Consider the following 26110-nt stretch of genomic DNA (forward strand, 5'->3'; position numbering starts at 1 on the left):
AGACAGAACAGGCTCCATCTTGAAAGCAGGGCTCCATCTTGGGCTGGACTATGGACTTTGATCTATATTCCCAGTATCTATGGAAATGACATACAAACTGGAAAACCAGATCCCTGGGATGGAAGAGCCCCAGGGCTCATACCTAGACTCTCCGTCACCAAAGAATACCCTAATTATCTGTGTAACTGAATAGAATCATAAATTCTAGTATGCTTATTGGGGTTTGACCACAGGCCTATTGATAATTGTCCAACTGTTAACTACCTAGGCCTAAGGCATAAGAATCACAGGTTATCTTTGATTGTATCTTTCTTTTCCTTTGTTCAGACTAGTTTCAGGGAATTTGGGGAGGTGGGTTTGGGCATATACACTTAGGGTATATAAAGTTTTCACAAAAACTGGTCAGGGTCCTTGGCTAAGAGGAGACTCTGCCTTGGGCCTGCCAGTGTAATAAATCGCACTCCACTATCTGCATTGTCCTTCTGAATGAGTTTGTTTCCTGGAATGCGTGGCTATAACAGTGTCATGGGCCAAACTGCTGCTGCTGCTAAGTCACTTCAGTCATGTCCGACTCTGTATGACCCCACTGACGGCAGCCCACCATGCTCTGCCACCCCTGGGATTCTCCAGGCAAGAACACTGGAGTGGGGTGCCATCGCCTTCTCCGATGGGCCAAATTATGTCCCCTTAAAATTTATATGCTGAAGTCCTAACCCCCAGACCTCTGAAGGTAGTTGTATTCACAGATGGGGGTCTAAAAAGGTGATTAAGCTAAAATGAAGTCATAAATTGTCATAAAATGAAGTCATAAAATGAAGTCAACAATATAACTACTGTTCTTATAAGAAGAGATTGGGATACAGACATGCACAAAGAAGGGGCTATGTGAAGACCCATGAGAAGGTAGCCATCTACAAACCAAGGAGAGAGGCCTCAGACTGAAACCAACCCTGCCAACACCTTGATCTGGGATTTATAGGATGAAGAACTGAGAGAATAAATCTCTTTTATTAAAGCTGCCCAGATCATGGTACTTTGTTATAAAAGCCCAAGCAGACTAATACAGATAATGACCAGTTGGCTTTGCTTATCCTTGTGTGTCCCCAGTCCAGGACTGAGTAGGCACTCAATGAACATTGATCAAGGAGTGAATGAAAGTGCTGAGAGCCAGGTAGCAGTGCTAGGATCAGTTTCTACCTGCTTCTCCTCTGCATGGTTGGTTTCAGCTGCCCAGAGCCACCCTTTCCGTTTCTGGGCTTCTGAGACATGACTTCAGGTCCCTGTATTTTTCCTGGGTGAGACAACATGCTTGCATTTGGAGGTGATGTGTTTGTATGTGGAGGAAGAACAAGATATGAGGCAGAGTGTGATATTCAGTGATCATTTCTCAAAAATATTTTTTTTTAATTAAAAGAGTTAAATATACTCACTGAAAAACTTGGAAAATAGAGACATGTAGAGAAAGGAACGGAGAAGGTAATGGCACCCCACTCCAGTACTCTTGCCTGGAAAATCCCATGGACAGAGGAGCCTGGTAGGCTGCAATCCATGGGGTCGCTAAGAGTCGGACATGACTGAGCAACCTCACTTTCACTTTTCACTTTCATGCATTGGAGAAGGAAATGGCAACCCACTCCAGTGTTCTTGCCTGGAGAATCCCAGGGACGGGGGAGCCTGGTGGGCTGCCATCTATGGGGTCACACAGAGTCGGACATGACTGAAGCGACTTAGCAGCAGCAGAGAAAGGAAAAAATCTATCACCCATTATTTTCAATACTCAAGAAAATTGCTGTTAACATTTAGTATGTTTCCCTCCAGTCTCTTTTCTTCTGTGGATTTTCCTTTATCATAGAAAGTTGTGGTTCTCCACTATACATATATTATTTTTATTCTGACAAAATGAATTTAGCCTGTTTTTCCCAACACATATTTTTAATGGCCAGCTACAAAACATGTTATTGAGTTAATCTACCACAGTTTAGTTAGTTAATCATTGCCCTATTACTTAGGCATTAATTTTTTCCCCCAAATTGTCACTGTTTTAAACAATTCTACAGTAACTATCTCTTGAATATTTTGTTTTGTAGTGATTTCCAAAGATGGAGTTTCTGAACTAAAGGTATGATTAATTTTTGTGGCCCTGGATATGATTACCAAATAGTTTTATCAAAAGGGTCAAGTGGTTACACTGCCCCTGGCAGTAAGATCACAAGTGCCTCCAACACTCTGGTGACCTGTCCATTGGAGGGTTAGCTAAAAGCTTATTAGGAAGTAATACCAGTGGGCAGCTACTGAGGATACCTCCCGACAGATGAGGAAGCCAAGCCACCGAACAGTTGTTAGACCGGGCAGTGGCTCTGAACTGGTGGTTAATGATGTTCTCTGCTTTCTTCCAGGGTCATCCAATGATGCTAAAGATGCCCATTTGGAGACTGCAAGCCTTTGATTTCAGTAGGGTTGAAAGGATGATGCTCCAAGTGGGGATTAGCCAGTGATCCCACCAGTTCCTCTTGGAAGTTTCAGTGACTTATAGGACCTTTCTGGGGTTGCTTCTCATTTCCCCACTCTTGACTTCTCAATTTACTCCTTTGAATCTTCCCAGAAACTGTCTTCGGAAGTTCTGAAACAAAGGCTATCTAGTGACCATAAAAACAAAAAAACAAAAGAACTCTTTACAATGATCATTTCATAGCAAGACTTCTGTCCTGAAAGAATCATTACCCTCTGACATGTCATTGGAAAGCATCCATGATTCCTTGTTTTCCCCAAATGGCAACAATAAAAACAGCTGGCCTGGAATACATGCACTTTCCAGAAGCATTTCAGTACCACCCACTGAATCTTGTTTATGCCAACTCTGAGGGTGGGCACACAGTGTGCTATAAGGAAGGCCCAGTGAAGAAACAGGGAGAAATGGATGAAGCAGCCAGAGTTACACAGTCTTCACACTCCTAGTGCCTGGCCCTGAGTAGGAGTGCAGGGAGCACATTCCCATTTGATTTCCCAGCTTTTCAAGTCCTAGAACTCCTAGATGTTTACCTTCCTGGGGTACTTGTATGGAGCAGTCACCCTTTTCACATGCTCCTGGAGTTCTTGGGTTAGTTTCTCTGGATCATGCGAGGAGTAGGCTGGAGAAAGAACTATAAATGCCTTTACCACCTGTTGAAAAAACCAAAACCAAACAAAGGAAAAAACAAAGACTCAGTCCCCATATAACGACTCTTTTCTCTTTAACCTAGACTTGTGAATAAGTGCTTACATTTACCAGCTCAATATGAAACTTACCAGTACCTTGGACTCGGCCCACAAATTAGACACCAATTTTTTTCTGTTGTCTGCTTTTTTAGGATCAATTATTGGGAGTAATTATTGGGAATTATGGCTTTTATAGAATGATTTAGAATCCTATTTACCAAACTCTTCCCCATACATGAAATGACAGTTAGAAGCCAACATGCTTCTCTTAAGATGACAATACCTTGGAGAGAGGAGTTTCACAGACTCCTTAGGGCTCATAGTGAGCCTGTGTTTGCTTAGTTACTCAGTTGTGACTGACTCTCTGTGACTCCACAGACTGTGGTCCACCAGGCTCCTCTGTGCATGGAATTTTCCAGGCAAGGGTACTGGAGTGGATAGCCATTCCCTTTTCCAGGAATCTTCCCAACTCAGGGATTGAACCCAGGTCTCTTGCATTGCAGGCAGATTTTTTTTTTTTTTTTAACCATCTGAGCCTCTTGAGAGTCCCTTGGACTGCAAGGAGATCCAACCAGTCCATTCTAAAGGAGATCAATTCTGGGTGTTCATTGGAAGGACTGATGCTAAAGCTGAAACTCCAATACTTTGGCCACCTCACTGGAAAAGACTCTGGTGCTGGGAGGGATTGGGGGCAGGAGGAGAAGGGGACAACAGAGAATGAGATGGCTGGATGGCATCACCGACTCGATGGACATGAGTTTGAGTGAACTCCGGGAGTTGGTGATGGACAGGGAGGCCTGGCGTGCTGCGATTCATGGGGTCACAAAGAGTCGGACACGACTGAGCAACTGAACTGAACTGAACTGAACTGAGCCACCACGGAATTAGGAAGGCAGCTAGGAACAGGGTTGTAGAGGCAGGGCTGGGGGAAAATTCATACCATTTCAAGGGATGGTGGGTCTTACTGAGACTGCATGTAGGAGTATTTGCAATCAGCAAGCATTTTGCTGCACAGCTGTTTCAGGCATCCTGAAACATCCTGGACATTCTGAACCTTGGCTTTCTCTGCCCAGATCTTTCTTGCAGGTTGCCTCTTGCTAAGGACAAGGAACAGTCCCAAACTCACGCACAACAGAACATGGTTTCTGATGGAAACCATGGAAGAGTTCATGGAAGAGTTCAGAAGGCCAGTATACAACTCTGCCAACAATACCCTAAGCAGTCGTTCATTGTCTTTACATACATTCCAGTGGTGGGCATCTCATACCATTTCAGGTGAAGATAGATCTGGCTTTTAGGAAGGGCCTTCTCTTACTGTTAAAACTACTGAGCATTTATCAAACAGTTTCTATGTGCCAGGTTCTATTCTGAGCACCGTACTTGGCTTAACTTTGAACACACAGGCATTTGTCACAGCCCCAGTTAATTTGGGGTATGCAGGACTAGTCATAGTTTTCCAGCTACAATTTCTGTACCTCCTTCACTGTATATTAGTGGTCTCAAATTTTAGTGGGTATCAGAATCACTTGGCTAGGGCCTTCTGGTCAAAATGAAGATTCCTTAAGGCTGCATCCACAATCACTTTGATTCGACAAGTCTCACTTTAAGTTTAGAAATCTGTATTTTAAACAAAACTCCCAGAAGATGCAGCTGTGAGCAGTCCAGGGTCCAGACTTTGCAAATCACTCCTCTCTCCTGAGGCTTCTGAGGATATAGCTTGATCTTGTACTAACTTTCATAAAGTAACTACATTATACTTTAGGATTATATTGGATTTACAGCCACTGAAAATTTCATAGGTCTGCCTATGAGTTTATTTCTGTCATACTGTCCCTTCTTCTGGGACCCATTGAGGTATTTGCATATTTCCTGAGAAAGACCAACTTATTAAAATTGGCTTATCTTTCTGATATATCATGGACTTCCCAGATGGCATTAATGGTAAAGAATCTGCTTGCCAATGCAGGAGACACAAGAGATGCAGGCTTGGTCCCTGGGTTTGGAAGATCTCTTGAAGTAGAAAAGGGTGCCCCACTCCAGTATTCTTGCCTGGAAAATTCCATGGGCAGAGGAATCTGACAGGCTACAGTCTATGGGGCTGCAAAATGTCAGACGTGACTGAGCACATCTGACATATCAAGGTCACTTGGGATACTTATTTTGTCATCCCTCAAGTTGGTTATCCCTATCAAGTCACAGGCAACAGTGACCATGTTTGGTTTGCTTACTATACTCTCAACTGCAAATGGAAAAGGACCTTTTATTGGACAGGATGAATGACAAAGCCTGCACCTGTTACCAACATCTCCATCTAATAGCCCTTTTTGGATCCAGTTCCATGTCCAGTTGACACCAAAGTGTTTATATCTTCCTACGGTGTCCCTGTGGAGAGTATTTGTATCCTTAAAGACATGAAGGCAATGCTTAACCAAAAGACATGTGTATTTGTCTGACGGTAGCATTTCAGGCTTTGCAGTACCTGGATGGAGTGAGATATGGGGGAACCTGGGCCTTCCAGGTTACTCTGCTGGGTGCTGGCAGGTACAGAACCAGGAGAATGCTCTTGGTTGGACTAGTTACCTCCCCTCTGATGGGGTCCGGGCTGCTGACCACAGCAGACTCCAGGACAGCTGGGTGCTCAGCAAGTGCACTCTCCACCTCAACAGGCCCGATCCGGTAGCTGGAAGAGAAAAACAAACTCTATAAAGGGTCCTCCTCTCTGCTACGAAGCTTCAAAGGAAGAAGGCAAGTGTAGACAACTTGACCTTGAGGAATTGATCACGTCATCACTTCTCCCCATGAACCAAAAGTAGCCATCCTTGTCCATGTGGGCTCGGTCCCCCGTCAGGTAGAAGTCCCCTCGTTCTGATGCTGCTGTCTTCTCAGGGTTGTCCTGAAAGACACAGTGAGCCCATTAAGGGCCATCTGAACACAGTCACCCAGTACATATGGCCTGAGCAGTCCCTTGCAGATGTCTGAGGACCCCTCAACAGGAAATCCAGTGGCCAGAAGTCCCTGCTGGACGGGGAGCTGTGAATCTGTGGGTTTTCCCTTTTTTAACTGAAAGGGAGCTATCAGAAAATGATTAAGGACAGACACTCACTACCATCCCTGGAAGTGTCTAGGCAGCATACTTGTGGGCAGGGGGGTGGGCACAGAGCTGTTAGCTCTGTTTTTTTTTTTAATTAATTAATGTTTCAATTGAAGGATAACTGCTTTACAGAATTGTGTTGGTTTCTGTCAAAGGTTGACATGAATCAGCCATAGGTGTACATATGTCCCCTCCCTCTGGTATCTCCCTCCCTCCTCCCTCCCCATCCCACTCCTCTAGGTTGTTTCAAAGTCTTGGTCTGAGCTCTGTTTTTTCAGGACAAAGGAGCGCACTGATACTCTTTGTGCTCAGCAATCACCGAAAATAGAAAGGGGATGGTTGGCAAAAGCAAAGGTAGAGGAAAGAAATAAAACATCAAATTCTGATTCTCAAAGCTTTAAAGTAAAAGCTACTGCTCACCAGGAAAAAGGAACAAGTTATTGGCACATGCAAATGAATCTCAAAAACGTGTGCTGAGAAAAAGAAAGCAGATACACACAAATTAATGCTTTGATTCTATTTACATAAAGTTCTTTTTTAAAAAAAGGGGGAAAATTATTCTTCAATGATGACAAGCAATTTAGCAATTGCCTGGAGTCTAGGAGTTGACTGCAAAAGGGCACAACAGAACTTTTGAGGGAAATAAAAAATGTTCTATATCTTAATTGCCATTGTGTTTACACAGGTGAATACACATGTCAAAAGTCATTGATCTGTACATGTAACACAGGGACATTTCACTGTATGTAAATTATACTTTAATTTTATTTTTTTTTTGGTAATTAATTTATTTTTTATTGGAGGCAAATTATTTTACAATATTATATTGGTTGGTTTTGCCATACATTGGCATGAATTCGCCCCGGGTTTATATAAGTTCCCCCTCCTGAACCCCCCTCCCACCTCCCTCCTATACTTTAATTTTAAACATGCATTCTGAAAAATAAAGAAAAAGCTAAGCTAGCAATACCTAAAAATAAATCTAACACAAAATCTGTAAGAAGCATATACAGAAAATATAAAACTCTATAGAACATCAAAGAAGATATGCATGACTGGAAAGATACACTTAATGTCATAAAGATGTTAATTATCCACAGATTGATCTATAAACAATGCAACTCCAACTAAAATACTAACAGTTTCCAGAGAACTTGGCAAGTTGATTCCAAACTGACTGTGAAAGAAAAGAGAAATAAGAGTAAGTAGGTAAAACATTTCTAAAGAAGTGAAGAAGGAGAAACTTGTTCTATTAGATATTGAGACTTATAATAATGTTTTTGTGAATAAGTCTCTAACTTTCTCAGGGTAATTATGCTTGTTGTAAGGCTGGGCACAGGGATGTATTCAACGTGCTGCCATCAGAGCCAAGGCCCTCAGAAGGGAATGTGCTACACAAAGCTTAATAATCATATTATTCCCAAAGTGGGGGACCTCTAAATAGTCATAAAAAATGAATTTTTCCCAACATACTGAGTGCCACAAAAAAGACTCATGACATAATGTTAAAAAGTACACAGTACAAAGTTGTGGTATGGTGTGGTACCAATTATATATGTGAAATTACACTTGAGGACCATTTCATTTAAAAAAAATTTATCATTTCTATATTATATAATCATATATTTCTTATAGAATAAATACAAAATAAAGATGAAGGATGACAAAAGATCAGTCTCACTATTCAGATAACTAAGGCTAAAAATTTGATCTTGTGTATGGTAACTTTTCGTGGCTTATCTGTGATTCTACACATATACACATTTGTGTGAATACAAAATATTCTGTTCTATGTATTCCTAAAATCCAGTTTTACTTTAGTTAACAATATATCATGAACATCTTTTCAGAATAATAAAAAGTCTAATGAAATATAAAATAATTGCATAATATTCCCCTGTGTGACTGCAATATTATTTACTTAAACAATTTTATGTTATTAGAAATTGGATTCGTTTTCTTTTTAGTCCTTTCCCTTTCCTTTTTCTTCTTTTTCTATCTTTCTCTCTCTCTCCTTCTTCTTTTTTTTATATGCAGTGCTATAATATCATTTATGTAACTAATTTCCCACTGTTAGAAATTCAGATAGTACATCCACATTTTTTTGTCTATTATAAACAATTCTGTAATGAACATCTGGCATTTGACAGTTTGTTTCCATAGGAAAATAAGTAAATTCCTTACACTGGGCATAAAATTAACGTAGGCACATTAGTTAATTGACAAGTACAATCTCAGCTATTTGGATTGTACACACTAATGAAGGGGGATGAGCTTACCTGGTCAGTCCTACTGACAACTCAGCATTCACAGAGCAACTCAGGCCTGACAACCTCTATCAATTTTCAATGTTCCATGATTCTCATGAAGAGATTAAATGCTTTAAGAATTTTCTTTGCTAAAAATCACCCAGAAACAAAACTAACAGCTAGTGCTAAGATGAAATGGAAAAGTTGAAGAAAGGAAATGTTCTTGTTAGGAAAAAACTTTACATCGACTCTCAATGGCATGATCACAGACTCACAAAATTCCTGTATGGAAGCCCTATGAGGACAAGGGTCTTATCTTTCCTGTCCAATGCTGGCTTGAAGTAGGTACTCAGTGAATACGGAATAAATTCTTCAGGAAAGTCAAGGATTTACTTTTGTTTACAAAAGTGATTAGAAGGAAATACATTTACATTTTCACATCATCTCTGCTTGATGGAATTATTATCTTGTTGTTGTTTTGTAGGTTGCTTTCTATGACTTTAAATGGAATATCATGAAAGATTTTCCTCTTGTAATCACAGAAAAGTCACAAAATACATGTACAGCATTTCAAAAACAAATGGATTGCTTTTCATCTGCTTCTTCCAATATTGTTGCTCAGAAGATGGAGTTCCTATAAAGTTAGGCCACACATATGGATCACCTGGGGAGCTGATGCCCATTCTCAGAAAGTTGCCTTTCACTGACTTGGAACTTGAGTATCAGTAATGTGTGAAGCTGAAGCCTGGCTTGGAGAATTTTGAGCATGACTTTACTAGCGTGTGAGATGAGTGCAATTGTGCGGTAGTTTGAACATTCTTTGGCATTGCCTTTCTTTGGTTCCAAATAGGAAAAGGTGTACGTCAAGGTTGTATATTGTCTCCTTGCTTATTTAACTTATATGCAGAGTACATCATGAGGAACGCTGGGCTGGAAGAAGCACAAGCTGGAATCAAGATTGCCGGGAGAAATATCAATAACCTCAGATATGCAGATGACACCACCCTTATGGCAGAAAGTGAAGAGGAACTCAAAGGCCTCTTGATGAAAGTGAAAGAGGAGAGTGAAAAGGTTGGCTTGAAGCTCAACATTCAGAAAACAAAGATCATGGCATCTGGTCCCATCACTTCATGGGAAATAGATGGAAAAACAGTGGAAACAGTGTCAGACTTTGTTTTTTTGGGCTCCAAAATCACTGCAGATGCTGATTGCAGCCATGAAATTAAAAGACGCTTGCTCCTTGGAAGGAAAGTTATGACCAACCTTGATAGTATATTAAAAAGCAGAGACATTACTTTGCCAACCAAGGTCCGTCTAGTCAAGGCAATGGTTTTTCCCGTGGTCATGTATGGATGTGAGAGTTGGACTGTAAAGAAAGCTGATTGCCGAAGAATCGATGCTTTTGAAGTGTGGTGCTGGAGAAGACTCTTGAGAGTCCCTTATACTGCAAGGAGATCCAACCAGTCCATTCTAAAGGAGATCAATCCTGGGTGTTCATTGGAGGGACTGATGCTAAAGCTGAAACTCCAGTACTTTGGCCACCTCAGGCGACGAGTAGACTCACTGGAAAAGACTCTGATGCTGGGAAAGGTTGGGGGCGGGAGGAGAAGGGGACGACGGAGAATGAGATGGCTGGATGGCATCACCGACTCTGTGGACATGAGTTTGAGTGTACTCCGGGAGTTGGTGATGGACAGGGAGGCCTGGCGTGCTGTGATTCATGGGGTCGCGGAGAGTCGGACACGACTGAGCGACTGAACTGAACTGAACTGAATGTGTGAAGCTTCCAAGCTGCTACTAATGAGCAGGATTGAGAACCAGGTCAGCAGAGTTTTGTAGAGAAGAGTTTGGAGAAAACAGAATCTGTCACAAGCACCACCCAAGGTGGGTATAAGGGAGAATTAATTACTGAATTATCACAGAAACTTGGACTGGAAACCCAGGACACAAGCCCTGACAGCAAACCCTTATCCACACAAGACTCAAGGCAAAGAGTTCTGAAAACTAGGTTCTTATAAGAAATTTTAATTTGACCTTTGATAAGTCCCTTCCCTTCTCTGAACCTTGATTTTATCATCATTAAAATGATTGAGTTGCCCTTATCTCATCATTAAAATGATGGCATGTACCCTTAGACACACCACATTTAAATCCCATGTCCTGTACATATTAATACTAAGTGATCGATATTGGATAAGTCCCTTCATCTTTCTATAACAGCTTCCTTATTGATAATAACGTCTTATCAATATTAGTGCCAACTCATACAGTTATTGCAAAAGCTAAACAAATAAATACTTATAAAGCATGGAGCACCATGCTTGGCACAGTGCAATTGCTGTGAAAATGGCCATTTTCTGTTACTTACCAAATAGCAAGTGAAGAAACAGAAGGGCCTGGTGGGTCTGACACGGATAGCAACATTCCCTTCTTCTCCAGGAGGTAAGACGTTACCCTCCTCATCTACAACCTGGCAGAGAGATCACAGGATGGTGTCTTGATATTTATATAGCCAGGCCACCCTGCCGGCTGTCCATTCCATTCCATTCCATTTCGTCGCTCAGTCGTGTCCGACTCTATGCGACCCCGTGGACTGTAGCCTACCAGGCTTCTCCATCCATGGGATTCTCCAGGCAAGAATACTGGAGTGGGTTACCGTTTCCTTCTCCAGGGGATCTTCCCGACCCAGGGATCGAACCCGGGTCTCCCACATTGGAGGCAGACGCTTTAACCTCTGAGCCACCAGGGAAGCCCCGGCTGTCAGCTATTGCTAATCCAGATATGTGTGTTTGCTCTTATCAAGCCTTATCAACAGTTGGGAGAGGCTGCCTACCTGCACATCATATGGTGGGAACGCTTTCCCCATGGATCCTGACTTGATTTTCATCCCTTTTGGATTGGCACAGATTAGAACCTGAAGAGAAACCAGAACCAATAAGGAGGAGGCTTATCTCCTTAGTCTCCTTCCTGGTCCATGCCTTTCCTTTCACTCTGGCTTCAAACTGTCTCCCTCTTTCTTCCTCTTCCTTTCATCTTTCCTTCCTTCCTTCTCTCCCTTTCCTTCCTTTCTTCCTTCAATTCTTTCCATAAAGAACAAACACTTACTGAACACTCAAATGGACACTCACACATAAAGAACTTAAGCTGTCACGAAGCTAAAAGACTCAATTGATCACCAAATCTGTGCCCAGGTGGCTGTAGAGAATGCTGTTTAAGACCAGACTCTGACCAGAGACAGACATGGGTTGTCCTGGTGGAGACAAATACCTCAGCCATGAGCATTAGTTTGCTGGCTATGGTGTCATTGTGAAATTAAATTACCTTTAAAACAAAAGGAAGGAAAGGCCGATTCTGTTTTTAACAAAAGTTAGTATTGGCAAGCCACTCCAGTACTCTTGCCTGGAGAATCCCATGGATGGAGGAGCCTGGTGGGCTGCAGTCCGTGGGGTCGCTGAGGGTCAGACACGACTGAGCAACTTCACTTTCACTTTTCACTTTCACACATTGGAGAAGGAAATGGCAACCCACTCCAGTGTTCTTGCCTGGAGAATCCCAGGGATGGGGGAGCCTGGTAGGCTTCCGTCTATGGGTTCACACAGAGTCGGACACGACTGAAGTGACTTAGCAGCAGCAGCAGCAGTATTTTGTTACTAGCTTCTCTTCCTTGTGAATGGGGAATGGATTTCCCTGGTGGCTCAGATCGTAAAGCGTCTGACTGCAATGCAGGAGACCTGGGTTCGATCCCTGGGTTGGGAAGATCCCCTGGAGAAGGAAATGGCACCCCACTCCAGTACTCTTGTCTGGAAAATCCCACGGATGGAGGAGCCTGGTAGGCTACAGTCCATGGGGTCGTAAAGAGTTGGACACAACTGAGCGACTTCTCTTCTCCTCCTTGTGTACAGGGCAGTCCCTGAAGGTGTCACAGCCAGAAATGCAGGTATCCCTACAGAATGCAGAAAAACCAGCTATCCCTACAGACAAGTTATCCCTACTGACTGGCTGAGGGCTCAGATGGAGGTGACCTGGGCAGGGACTGGCCTGGCAACACTCACAGTTTCAGACTGACCATAGCCTTCGTGCAGCTCCAGGCCCGTCTGGCTCTTCCACTTTTCCCTCACATCAGGAGTCAGAGCCTCCCCTCCGGTCACACAGTGTCTCAAGCTCTGAAACTGGTATCTTTCTCAGCCAAAAAACAAGGCCACATATGTCAGAATCCCCATGCCCAACCTCACACTCTAGCACAGCTGGCAGACACCTTGAGGCACTAAAGCATAGGCTGCCATACTTATAAAGGTTATAAATCTGTCCCAAGTGCCCTGACCTTGCAGCTATGGACAAAAAACTTTTTAAAAAATCTTATCTGAGTTTGAAATAAAATCAGAACCTCATACAATAAGTTTTGGCATAACAATGGTGAATTCCATGTGAATTGGTCAAAATGATTTCGTTGCAAACAGATTGATAATAAGTTGGTTAGGACAACCATCTATGAAAAAGAGAAATCAATTAACAACTAAGAAGATAGAAAGTAGCCCTTTCAGTTCAGTTCAGTTCAGTTCATTTGCTCAGTCGTGTCCGACTCTCCGTGACCCCATGAATCACAGCACGCCAGGCCTCCCTGTCCATCACCAACTCCCAGAGTTCACTCAAACTCATGTCCACAGAGTCGGTGATGCCATCCAGCCATCTTATTCTCTGTCGTCCCCTTCTCCTCCCGCCCCCAACCTTTCCCAGCATCAGAGTCTTTTCCAGTGAGTCACTCGTCGCATGAGGTGGCCAAAGTATTGCAATTTCAGCTTTAGCATCAGTCCTTCCAATGAACACCCAGGATTGATTTCCCTTTGAATGGACTGGTTGGATCTCCTTGCAGTACAAGGGACTCTCAAGAGTCTTCTCCAGTAGCCCTTTAGAAACCCCAAAATTCTGACAGATATTAAATATATTGCAAAAGTATTCAACAAATTATTCAAAATGTGAAAGATCAGAGACTGTAGATAAGTTTGTGATCATTTTCCCCTTTGGATTAAATTGGTTTGGCTATTACCTAATATTACCAAGTATCTTTCAATCACTTTATGCTTGAACAAATCATTCTAAGTCTGCTTTTGATCAAATCATGCTGTGTAAATATTCACAATAGATCAATGGATATGAAGAATTTTTACATCATAGAAGAATTAACCTTGAGAATCATGGAAGAACTTACTCTCTTAGGCACTTTATGACCAGATATATGGGATTAGGGAAGATAAGGGGGTTGGGGCAACTCCCATTATTTGGGAGAGAATAGACAAGGGAGACAGAGATGAGGGTCAGCAGGTGACCAATGGGCATGGACCTCTCTCTACCCACCCCAGCAGTGAAACTTGCCCTACCAGAAGATGTTGCTTTGGATTCACCCAAGATGGGAGCCATTTGAAGTGTCTTGTCACTTTCTGTTGGGTGCCCAGTGGCATTCACTTGAGAATGGCTGGCTGGAGTTAGTATGGGACTAGGGATGGAGCTTCCATTGTGGTGGACTTGTTAGTCCCACCAGACCTAAGGCTCTGGCCACAAACCTATTTCACAGGTGATTAACAATTATCCATCAATTTTTATAATCTCATTGCTGAGGGAATGGCCTATGGGTATATGGGTGTAAGCACCAAAATTTCAGACTGTTTAGTTCTACTCAGTTCAGTTCCATTTGGTTGCAAATTCCTGGGGGCCAGAAGTTCATTCCTAAGAGGTGTCTACAAAGGATATGTGTGTATATGCTTGTGAGTATTTGTGTACATGTGTGTGAGAGAGACACTGAGAGAAAGAAAACTGGAATAAGAGAGGCACGTGTTATCAGGGGTACCTGGAAGGAAAGTTATGACCAACCTAGACAGCATATTAAAAAGCAGAGACATCACTTTGCCAACCAAGGTCTGTCTAGTCAAGGTTATGGTTTTTCCTGTGGTCATGTATGGATGTGAGAGTTGGACTGTGAAGAAAGCTGATCACCGAAGAACTGACGCTTTTGAACTGTGGTGTTGGAGAAGACTCTTGAGAGTCCCTTGGCCTGCAAGGAGATCCAACCAGTCCATTCTAAAGGGATCAGTCCTGGGTGTTCATTGGAAGGACTGACGATAAAGCTGAAACTGCAATACTTTGGCCACCTCATGTGACGAGTTGATTCACTGGAAAAGACTCTGATGCTGGGAGGGATTGGGAGCAGGAGGAGAAGGGGATGACAGAGAATGAGATGGCTGGATGGCATCACTGACTCAATGGATGTGAGTTTGAGTGAACTCCGGGAGTTGGTGATGGACAGGGAGGCCTGGCGTGCTGCGATTCATGGGGTCGCAAAGAGTCGGACACAACTGAGTGACTGAACTGAACTGAACTGAATTGCGCTATAAATTTAGATACTTGGGTATCTAAAAGCACCACAGCACCAAAAAGATGGGCCATACCTGGTTAGATCCTCCTGCACAAGCAGACGGAAGATGGTGGGGACACAACAGAGGGTGGTGATCGGGAACCTGGACAGAGTCTAAACAAAAACAAAGTGTGGAGATCTTTTTAGAGTTAAGAGGGTGGCATTTCACGGAGGGGGAGTGGGTGAATCAGGTCTTTATATTCCCATCACCAGAGGAGAAAAGTTGAAAACGCCATGTGGTACCCAGCCTCCAAGATGGCCTGGAATGATTTCCACCTGAGTGAGTGAGTGAGTGAAGTCGCTCAGTCGTGTCTGACTCTTTGCGACCCCATGGACTGTAGCCTACCAGGCTTCTCCGTCTGTGGGATTCTCCAGGCAAGAGTACTGGAGTGGGTTGCCGTTTCCTTCTCCAGGAGATCATCCCAACCCAGGGATCGAACCCGGGTCTCCCGCATTGGAGGCAGATGCTTTACCATCTGAGTCACCATTTCCACCTACCAGTATTTAAACTCGATCCCCTTCCACAATGTACCACATTTGGTCTATGTGACCAATAGCCTAACACAGATGTGGCATTAGGACCACAGCTTTCACCTGGGGCACTGTCACTGTCTCTCCATCTCTTGGCTCCCTCACTCTGGGAAAGACAAGCTGCTGTGTTGTGAGTACACTCTAGTCGTCCAATGGACAGGTTCTTGTAGTGAGCAACTGAAGCTTCTGGCAAAGAACCAGTGAGAAATTGGAATTTTCTAAAACCTACATAAGTGCAGTTTAAAACATAATCTCCAATCCCAGTCAAATATCAAGACAGCTGCAGCCCTAGCTGACATCTTTTTTCTTATTTTTGTGATAAACATAACAGAAAATTTACCATTTTAACTATTTTTAAGTACGGTCCAGCGGTATTAAGTAAATTCATGCTCTTTTGCAGTCATCACCACCGTTCACCTCTAAGACTTTTTGTAATCTTCCCAAACTAAAACTCCCTACCTGTTACATGATAACTCCTTATTTCCCCTACCCCCATCCTCTGACCATCTACTTTGTTTCCATGAATTTGAATATTCTAGGTATTTATATATGGGCATGTATATATGGGTATTTTTATATGGGCTTCCCTGGTGGCTCAGAGGTTAAAGCATCTGCCTCCAATGCAGGAGACCCGGGTTCAATCCCTGGATCGGGAAGATCCCCTGGAGAAGGAAATGGTAACCACTCCAGTATTCTTCCCTGGAGAATCCCATGGACAGAGAAGCCTGGTAGGCTACAGTCCACGGGGTCGCAAAGAGTCAGACACGACTGAGCGACTTCACTTTCACTTTCAGGTATTTATATATTATTTGTCCTTCTGTCTTATATATTATACCACTTAACATAATGTTTTCAACATGATGTAGTATATAGCAGAATTTCCTTCTTTTTAAAGGCAGAATAATAATCCATTGCAAGTATGTGTCACATTTTATCTGGGTTGCTAGAACTTGGATTGCTTCCACCTTTTAACAATTATGAATAATGCCACTGTCAACATGAGTATAGCTTTCTGACATCTTGACTGCAACCCTTTGAGAAACCCAGATCCAGAACCACCTGGAAGCTGATCCCAGATTCCTGATCATCAGAAACTGTGAGATAATAAATATTTGTGCTTTAAATTTCTATGTTGTTTTAGTCACTAAGTTGTGTCTGATTCTTTTGAGGCAAGAATACTGGACTGGGTTACCATTTCCTTCTCCAGGTGATCTCCCCAACTCAGGGACTGGAAGGTGGATTCTTTACCACTGAGCCACCAGGGAAACCCCTTTTTAATTAATATATTTTGGAGTAATTTACTACACAGCAGTAGACGACTGACATACTGCTTCAGAGTAGGGGGAAGTGGAGGGAGAAGGCACACGTTGGCCTATCAAGCCCTGGACGAGTAATAATGATGGTGAGTTTGCTAATGATGATAAAATAATTAATATATGTTAAGAACCTACTACGTGCCAGGCCATAGGCCTAATATTATTTAATTCTCATAACAGCTCTCTAGAGCCATATTATCCCTTTCTTCCCTGCCAATGAGAAACATGAGGCTAAAGGAGATTATGTGACTTTCCCAAGAAAACAAAGCGAGCAAACGGAAGATGTAGGATCAAAGGCCAGGTCTGACTAATGGCCCAGCCTGTTCTATTAACCACCATGTTATACAGCTTGCCTCAATGCAAAGAGCATGGGCAGATGGTTCCTCTGATATTTTAAAAAGTTGTGGTTAGGATGTGGAGGGCAGAAGAAAGATGCCCTGTATCTTCACTGGGGACACTGATGATGAGAAAACCCTGGAAGGATGGGCTGGAGAGTCAAGGATTGGGTGAACTGTCTATGCTCTGCATCATGGGCAGCAGCACACAATGTTGAGGAGTAGGTTGTAATTTTCCCCCAAGGTTTTGACAAGAGCACAAGGAAGAAAGTAGTATCAGAAAAGGCACCCCACAGAAAACCAAATAGAACATGCAAAGGTTTGGAGATGTTAAGTGGCCTTATGTCTAGGAATATAGTTAGAGGATGGGCAATGATTCAAGACAACCAGGAGGGCATGAACCAGATTATGGAAGGTCCTGGGAGACTTTTGGGTTAATGTCAAAGAAACTTTGTAGTCACCGGTTCATGCCTTTTATCCTGCACACTCAAAACCTATATCCCACTCATCTAACTTATACCCGACACAGAAGAGGTGTTTTTGTCTCTTACATTTAAGATAAGTTTGGCATCGACCCGGGGCAACTCATGCACAAAAATGCAAGACCCATTAGGCCAGGCAGAGAAGAGAGTCCAGGCCGCCTTCGCCCAGCCAGTGTCAGTTGAGTTCCAGAAGATGTCTGATTTGCTCAAGGCCACCCACCTCCTGCCAAAAATTGGAGAAAATCAGAACCCTCAGCAGTGTTTTAAAAAGAATTACATTAGTCTGTTCTCCTATTTGGAGCCTTACTCACTCACTTACACTTGTCATATCTGTATAAGAACCATAAAGCCAAACTGCCTCCAAAGCATTTATTGAGCATCTTCTATATTCCTATATCCTAGGCTAGAATAAAAAAAACAAATGTGCTGCTTCCAAACACTTCGCAGTCTACTGAGAGTGATATATAAAGGAACAAGTAATCTCAATATAATGTGGAAGGGCACTTTATTTGTTCAGTCAGTATTTATTCAGTATTTATCCTGCCCTTACCACTGGCGATAGAGAAATGAATGATTAGTCTTGCTTGGAGGGGCTTATAGTTTAGTAAGTATAGGCATAAACTTGGCATCATCCTTGAGGTTTGTCTGTCACCTCCCATCAAATCTTATTAGGTCCGCATTCAAAATACTTTCAGGATCACGCTTCCTCTCACTCCTTCCACTGCTATTCCCCCAGGCAAGCCTCCACCTTTGCCTCTCAATGCACTGGCCTCTTAAGTGGCCCTCTGCTTCACCTTTGATTTCTACAGTTTATTCTTAACCCAATATTCTGAGTTATCCTTTAAAAAAAAAAAGCAAATCAGATCTTGTCACTCCTCTGCTCAGAACACTCCAATGTTCCTCAAAAAATTACATAGGCTCACCATATTATCCAGCAATTCTACTTCTGATTATATATCCAGAAGAATTGAATGGATATTTGTACACCCGTGTTCATAGCAGCAGTATTGACAACAGCTAAAAGGTGGGAGCAATCCAAGTGTCCATCAGTGGATAAGCAACGGATAAGCAATATTAGTATAGACATAAGGAACATTATTCAGTTCTAAAAAAGAAGGCGATTCTTACATAGGCTACAACATGAATAAACCTTGAAGGCATTATGCTTAGTAAAGTAAGTAAGACACAAAAGAAAAAATATTGTATGATTCTACTTTTATGAGGTTCCCAGAGGAGTGAAATTCATTAAGACAGAAAGTAGAATGGTTGTTTCAGGGCTGGGGGTAGGAGGCATTAGGGAGCTTTTGTACAATGGGTACAGGGTTTCAGATTTGCAAGATGAAAAAGTTTTGCAGCTGAATGGTGGGAACGATTGCACAAAAATGTGAATTTACTTAATGACACTGAACTATATACTTAAAATATTTAAAGTGGTAAATTTAATGGTACGTGTAGTTTACCACACTTAAAAAAAAAAACAGAAACACCTCCAATTGTTTCTCACTTCACTCAAAGTAAAGCCCAAAGCCTTCTGATCCTTACCTGATTTGACCCCTTGTTAGCTCCTAACTTCAACTCCTGCCACTTTCCCCATCATCCACTCTCCTCCAGCTCATCCACCTACTTTTCTGTTCCTTGGACCCACCAGACAAGCTGACCCCTGGTACCTCCCACTGGCCACAAAACCCAGTCCGTAGCTGGCCTGGGTGTGCTCGACCATCTTGGGGGTCCCAGTCGTGCCGCTTGTGAAGTAGATGGCCACTGGGTCTTGACTCCTGGTCCTTGCACAGTTGTGTTCTGTGGATGCCTCCCTGTAAATATAAAAATATTACAGGGGTACTGCTAGCAGTGCCAACAGTCATAGTCACAGTAATATCTACAACAACAAGACAGGCTACATTTGATAAATACCATGTGTCAGGAACCTGCTGGAAGCTCCAGCTTGAGTTATCTCTGACCCCTACAATCATCTCATGGGGTTATAACCATTTGCACATAAGGAAATTGAGGCTCAGAATAATTAAATGACTCACTCAAAAAAACCTGTGCTTTTATCAAGGCATGAGACCTTCTGGGGGAACCAGCATTTTTGAGTTCTACCTCAGCTCCTGGTAATTTAGAGTTGTTTTCCTAAGTGTTCCCTAAATTTGGAGTTTTGAGATGTGGGTAATTCCTAAAAGTTTTGTGATCTGGAGAATGTTCTAATTCACTGTTTTTCAATCCTGGCTGCATCTTAGGATCACCTGATAGGTTTTTTGAAAGAAATACTGTTTCCTGGGCTCCAAGTTGAAGAAAATGGAATCAGAATCTTTGTTGGTGGGCCTGGGCACAGTTTTGGTTTTTTTTAATATAAATTTATTTATTTTAATTGGAGGCCAATTACTTTACAATATTGTATTGGTTTTGCCATACATTGACATGAATCCACCTCGGGTGTACATGTGTTCCCCATCCTGAACCCCATCCTGAACCCCCCTCCCACCTCCCTCCCCATACCATCCCTCTGGGTCACCCCAGTGCACCAGCCCCAAGCATCCTGTATCATGCATCGAACCTGGACTGGTGATTCATTTCACATATGATAATATACATGTTTCAATGCCATTCTCCCAAATCATCCCACCCTCGCCCTCTCCCACAGAGTCCAAAGACTGTTCTATACATCTGTGTCTCTTTTGCTGTCTCGCATACAGGGTTATCGTTACCATCTTTCTAAATTCCATATATATGTGTTAGTAAACTGTATTGGTGTTTTTCTTTCTGGCTTACTTCACTCTGTATAATAGGCTCCAGTTTCATCCACCTCTTTAGAACTGATTCAAATGTATTCTTTTTAATTGCTGAGTAATACTCCATTGTGTATATGTACCACAGCTTTCTTATCCATTCATCTGCTGATGGACATCTAGGTTGCTTCCATGTCTTGGCTATTATAAACAGTGCTGCAATGAACATTGGGGTACACATATTTCTTTCAATTCTGGTTTCCTCGGTATATATGCCCAGAAGTGGGATTGCTGGGTCATATGGCAGTGCTATTTCCAGATTTTTAAGGAATCTCTACACATTTCTCCATAGTGGCTGTACTAGTTTGCATTCCCACCAACAGTGTGAGAGGGTTCCCTTTTCTCCACACCCCCTCCAGCATTTATTGCTTGTAGATTTTTGGATAGCAGCCATTATTACTGGCGTGAAATGGTATCTCATTGTGGTTTTGATTTACATTTCTCTGATAGTGAGTGATGTTGAGCATCTTTTCATATGTTTGTTAGCCATCTGTATGTCTTCTTTGGAGAAATGTTTGTTTAGTTCTTGGGCCCATTTTTTGATGGGTCGTTTATTTTTCTGGAATTGAACATTTTTTTTCGTAATTTTTCTAAGTTCCTTACATAATTCTAATGACTGCCAAAATTAAGAGCCTGCTGATTCAGACCAACCTGACAGCTCATCAAAATCACGTGGGCAGATCACTGAATATAAGGATCTGGGCCCTTGTTCAGATATGTCTGGTTAAGTAGGTCAGATGTGGGACCTTAAAATCTGTATTTCAAACCTCACCCCAAAATAAATAAATAAATGGGGCTTCCCAGGTGGCGCTAGTGGTAAAGAACCTGCCTGCCCATGCAGGAGACATGAGAGATGAGCTTTCGATCACTGGATCAGGAAGATCCCTGGATCAGGAAGATCCCCTGGAAGAGGGCATGGCAACCTACTCCAGTATCTTGCCTAGAGAATCCCATGGACAGAAGAGCCTGGTGGACTACAGTCCATAGGGTCACAAAGAGTCAGACACAATGGAAGTGACTAAGCATACACTCAAATAAATAAATAAATAATTTCCCATTATTTTATGGTGGAAAGTTAATATTCTAGTGTAGGAAAGGACATTCAAAAAAGCATTTACCATGTCCTTAAGCTTTTAAATATATCTTTGTATCTAACTATATTTCTTACATATATTGATTATTTTCTGTTCAACTTTCAGCTGCTTATGATTATATTGGAATAGAAGGAAAGTATAGACAATGCCATTTGTTGGAAATATAATATTTTATAAAATACAGGACACATTATTTATAACCTATGCTTGTGAGTCTTATAGTCCTAAAAATTATAATACAATTAAATGCAAGTGACACAAAGTTTTCTTTTAAGCTAGGGACAAGAGACAAATGCTGATATTAGTCAAAAAAAAAAAAAAAAAAAGTAAAATAGCAGGTGAATCTGGTGCCCCTGATCTATGAAGACAAGCATTTGTGACTTAACAGTGCAGGCCCGGGTGAAGGACCCATTTTAGTTCTGGCCTCCAGTCAAGACAAAGTCTAAAATGCCCAGTTAGATTTCCATGAGTCCTTGCTGCTGCTGCTGCTGCTAAGTCGCTTCAGTCGTGTCCGACTCTGTGCGACCCCATAGATGGCAGCTGACCAGGTTCTGCCGTCCCTGAGATTCTCCAGGCAAGAACACTGGAGTGGGTTGCCATTTCCTTCTCCAATGTGTGAAAGTGAAAAGTGAAAGTGAAGTCGCTCAGTCATGTCCGACTAGTAGCGACCCTATGGACTGCAGCCCACCAGGCTCCTCTGTCCATGTGATTTTCTAGGCAAGAGTACTGGAGTGGCTTGCCATTGCCTTCTCCGCTGAAAGGCAAATGGCTTCGGTTCTGTCCCAACCTTAACTTCATTACTTATCATCATCTCAAACACGTCATTTTATCTTTCCAGGTCTCAGTTTCATTATCTGGAAAATTAGGGTAAAGTGCACTTTATAGGGTTTTTCAAGGATTGAATAAGACAATGCTGATTCATTATTGTTTCAGTGAATTATTGAATTCATTATTCATTATTGACAAGTATTATTCATGCTTGTCACAAAACAGGTGTTCACTAAGTTTTTGTTGCAAGATTGAATGCAGGTGAATGCTAACCCAGCACAACACCTAGAATACATTCAGTTCAGTTCAGTCGCTCCGTTGTGTCTGCCTCTTTGCAACCCCATGGACCGCAGCACGCCAGGCCTCCCTGTTCACACCAACTCCCGGAGTCCACCCAAACTCATGTCCATTGAGTCGGTGATGCCATCCAACCATCTCATCCTCTGTCGTTCCCTTCTCCTCCCACCTTCAAACTATCCCAGCACCAGGGTCTTTTCTAATGAGTCAGTTCTTCGCATCAGGTGGCCAAAGTATTGGAGTTTCAGCTTCAATATCAGTCCTTCCAATGAATATTCAGGACTGATTTCCTTTAGGATGGACTGGTTGGCTCTCCCTGCAGTCCAAGGGACTCTCAAGAGTCTTCTCCAACACCACAGTTCAGAATACATTTAGCACTCAATATATGGAAGAAATTAGATTATTAATTGACCACCTACTATGTACTAAGTGCATCATGTAAATCATCTCATTTACTCCAGCTGATAATCTGTATTTATTACATCATAGAGACAAATGCACAAAAAATCTAGTGATAATTCCAGTACTGACTAAGTGAGTAACACTGAAGGAACTTCAGGTAGTAACTGGGATTAAGTCTCAGGTCCGTTTGGCTTCCAAAGTGATTCACCTTTCTGATTCACTCTCTCCATGTGCAATTAGAAATGCATTCTTTATACGCAGGGGAGAAATGCTGTCGCCTCATTTTCATGCTCTCCTCTGGAGAGTTCCAACTTACCAGAGGAGTTCCCTGAAGTTCATCCAGCCTGGCCGATAGCTGTCTGACACAAGCAGCTTGGTCTGAAGGGAAGGGCAGGCGGCGCTAATGGCATCCACCCGTGGAGCCAAGGAGTCACTGGTGATAATGGCCTTGGGTCTGGATGCCTGCAGCCGAAATTTAAGGTCTTTTTCTGTCAGCTGAGAGATGCCGGGAATCATGATGGTCCCTGATACCACACAGAGAGGGAAAGTTGACTGGGTGACAGGGAAGATCCCTGTGAACAGATCCAGACCAGATATTCCCAGATAGAAGCAGGAAAGGGCCAGAGATACCTAGAATGCCTGAACTGGAAGAGGCACTATTAATGATAAAATATTGAAATTCAGAGAATGTTTACAGAGCATTTACACATGCTAAGAACTTTGCATGCATTATTTCATTTAATTCTTACAACCCTGGAAAGTAGATGTTATCATTAAACCCATTTGGCAGATTCAAAACACTGAGACCTAGACCTTTATGCCTTAAATAAATTAACTAGCCCAGGATCACACAGCTAAAATATTGTAGAGCTGTGACTGTGAACCCAGGCAGTGGTAACCTTAAGACTCCATGATCTTGAACACTGTATTACATTGGCCTAGAAATTACCTGGATAAAGAAATGGCAACCCACTCCATTATACTTGCCTGGAGAATCCCATGGAAAGAGGAGCCTGGCAGGCTACAGTCTATAGGGTCTCAAAGAGTCGGACACAACTGAAGTGAATTAGCAAACACACACACAGAGATTACCTAGTTCAATGCTTTTTCAGGCCTTTCAAACAAAAGGCTGTAGTGAATCTTAGCATTGGGTGTGGGTCACTTGGGGCAGCAGCAAGGGGATAGCAGTGGGGGCTCCATGGCCCCATATAACTTCAAACAAAACCACTCTATAGTAGTTGAGTTCATCTACTCTCAAGGGGAAGTGATAAGGAAGCAGAAAGCAGGGGCAAATTTTAATCAGACTCTTGAAAAACCACTTGAACATCTCAGAACGCAGGCTGTAAACACTCCACACTCCACTGAGTCCAACATTCTCATTTCACAGATGAGAAGAAAGAGATCCTAAAATAATCGGCCACCCAGTGAGTGAGGACAGAAGTCAGAGGAAAGGGCCAATCCCAAATAGGGTGAAGTCCAAGCAAAACCCTCATTTCCCTTCTCTCTATCTCCCAAATTTTACAGGACTTAAAGCCCAGCGTGAACACTTTGGGAGCTGAGCAGTTTGGTTCTTCACTCCACCTCTCTGTTTCAGCTGTTTCTAATCCAAGTCTGTTCTATCCGGAGCTTTGACGGCCCAGGCAGATGGTGGACAGCTGGAGCTGTCAGCAAGAGAAACGAGGTGAACACCATAGACTGGAAGAAAAGTGATAAGTGCTTATCAGGAGAACATGGGGATGTGAGAATGTGAGGTCATTCAGGCAGTGCAGCCTTGGAAATGAACAGGATGCTAGACTTGATGTGGCGATGGAGAACATGGCCTTGAGCTACTTGGACAACAAAGAAATAGGGTATGTGCATAACTGGGGAAACTGGAGACATTTTCCATTTATCATTCCAGAAAAAAATGATAATAATACTGCAAAGAGAAGTTTTGATCATGCAAGGTGCCTAACAGAGTGCCTGGAGCATAGCAGGTCCTCAGGATCTCCCTTACCTCAGTCCTCATTTAAATGGCTTTTATATTCATGGCAGAATATGGAGAAGTCCCCAAACCTGTGTGCTTGTTTCTTTTCTTCAGAGCTGGATACACTTTAATGGTGCTCACTTTTATTTATTGTCCAGAAATATGTAAAAATAAAATGTTGGGGAGGACAACCTATTCACAAAATGGTTGGGTTAAGCTTGATCATACAGGAAGGTTAATTTTCTGACATGAGTTTGTACTGATTTGCAAACATTTGTGACAACAAATTTCAGGTAGATTGTTCTACAGATATGACTGGAAGGGAGTGGATGACATTCTAAGTGGTAGAAAGTTCCTAGGGGATGGAGAAACTAGCACTCCACCAAAAGTAGATGTCTTGCTTTTGAAAAATCAGCCTAAAAACTCCAACCCTTTCAACATGTGCATAACACAGAGCCAGCAGAGGTGTTTGGGGCTCTAAGGGCTATATCCTTTGGCCTTCCCTCCTTTGTGGAAAGAACCATCTGAAGATCAATATGTTCAAGATAGCAGTCATCCCTGATGGGTGAGGCATGTGAGCTCCAGTTCACCACAGTCCTCAGCACTCCCTGCTGCTTCACACTGTTAGGGAAATTAAATGAATGGTCTTGTTTAGGCTTCAGAGACAAAGCAGAGCAGTCCTCTGATCTTGCTTCTAACCTTCTGGGACACTGCCCTGACTGGGAGTGACTGCTTGCTGTGAATGTAAGACTTCCAGCACCAAAGATAAAATGGGGGAGAAATCTTGAGATTGTTGAGCCCCTGGAGGGGGCCTGGCCAACCAAGCCCTAGGCTTAGCAACATTCTAAGTTTTACAAGACAAAACAAACAGTATTAACATGAAACCAGGCTTGTGATTTGGTCACAGATTGATGACGATGTCAGTTTTCGTAGTTCTGGGATTATAAGCAGAACACTGAACTGCAATCTTTGAAGTCTCACCCATGGAGTCTACACACTGCCTGGGACCCTTTCCCAACTGGGACTCCAAATGTGCTGTGACTCGGGGCTTCCCACTGCTGTTTAAGTCTGGATGTTGGTCAAAACCCAAATTGGTGATGTATTCTCTGCTCTTTCTATTTCTCTTTTCTTTTCATGTTGGTATGTTGAAAGTAAGCTAGATAATTCTCTAATACATATCTGTATTCTTTAT

At 42.6% G+C, this 26110-nt stretch overlaps 1 protein-coding gene across 6 annotated transcripts in view; it reads right to left on the reverse strand.

The window, feature by feature from the left end:
• Positions 1–1913: 1913 nt before the first annotated feature.
• Positions 1914–26110, reverse strand: part of LOC148773673 (acyl-coenzyme A synthetase ACSM5, mitochondrial-like) — a 33497-nt gene continuing 9300 nt past the window's right edge. For 3 of the 6 annotated variants that reach the window (XM_088832905.1, XM_088832906.1, XM_088832909.1), the window contains 13 exons: positions 23269–23476; positions 19273–19416; positions 17675–17828; positions 14976–15055; positions 12588–12711; positions 11369–11449; positions 10904–11005; positions 7427–7463; positions 6707–6759; positions 5961–6088; positions 5776–5875; positions 3040–3159; positions 1914–2636 (listed from right to left, as the gene is read on the reverse strand). In XM_088832905.1, coding sequence (XP_088689031.1) covers positions 2520–2636; positions 3040–3159; positions 5776–5875; positions 5961–6088; positions 6707–6759; positions 7427–7463; positions 10904–11005; positions 11369–11449; positions 12588–12711; positions 14976–15055; positions 17675–17828; positions 19273–19416; positions 23269–23476 — 1448 coding nt within the window. In that variant the 3' untranslated portion in view covers positions 1914–2519. Of the gene's footprint in view, positions 2637–3039; positions 3160–5674; positions 5876–5960; positions 6089–6706; positions 6760–7426; positions 7464–10903; positions 11006–11368; positions 11450–12587; positions 12712–14975; positions 15056–17674; positions 17829–19272; positions 19417–23268; positions 23477–26110 lie in introns of all 6 variants that reach the window. The other 3 variants (XR_016036573.1, XM_088832908.1, XM_088832907.1) reach the window with 3 other exon arrangements.

This window comes from Moschus berezovskii, chromosome 27, assembly GCF_049115385.1.
Source record: "Moschus berezovskii isolate FMDL1 chromosome 27, NW_MosBer_1.0, whole genome shotgun sequence".
Lineage (NCBI taxonomy): Eukaryota > Metazoa > Chordata > Mammalia > Artiodactyla > Moschidae > Moschus > Moschus berezovskii.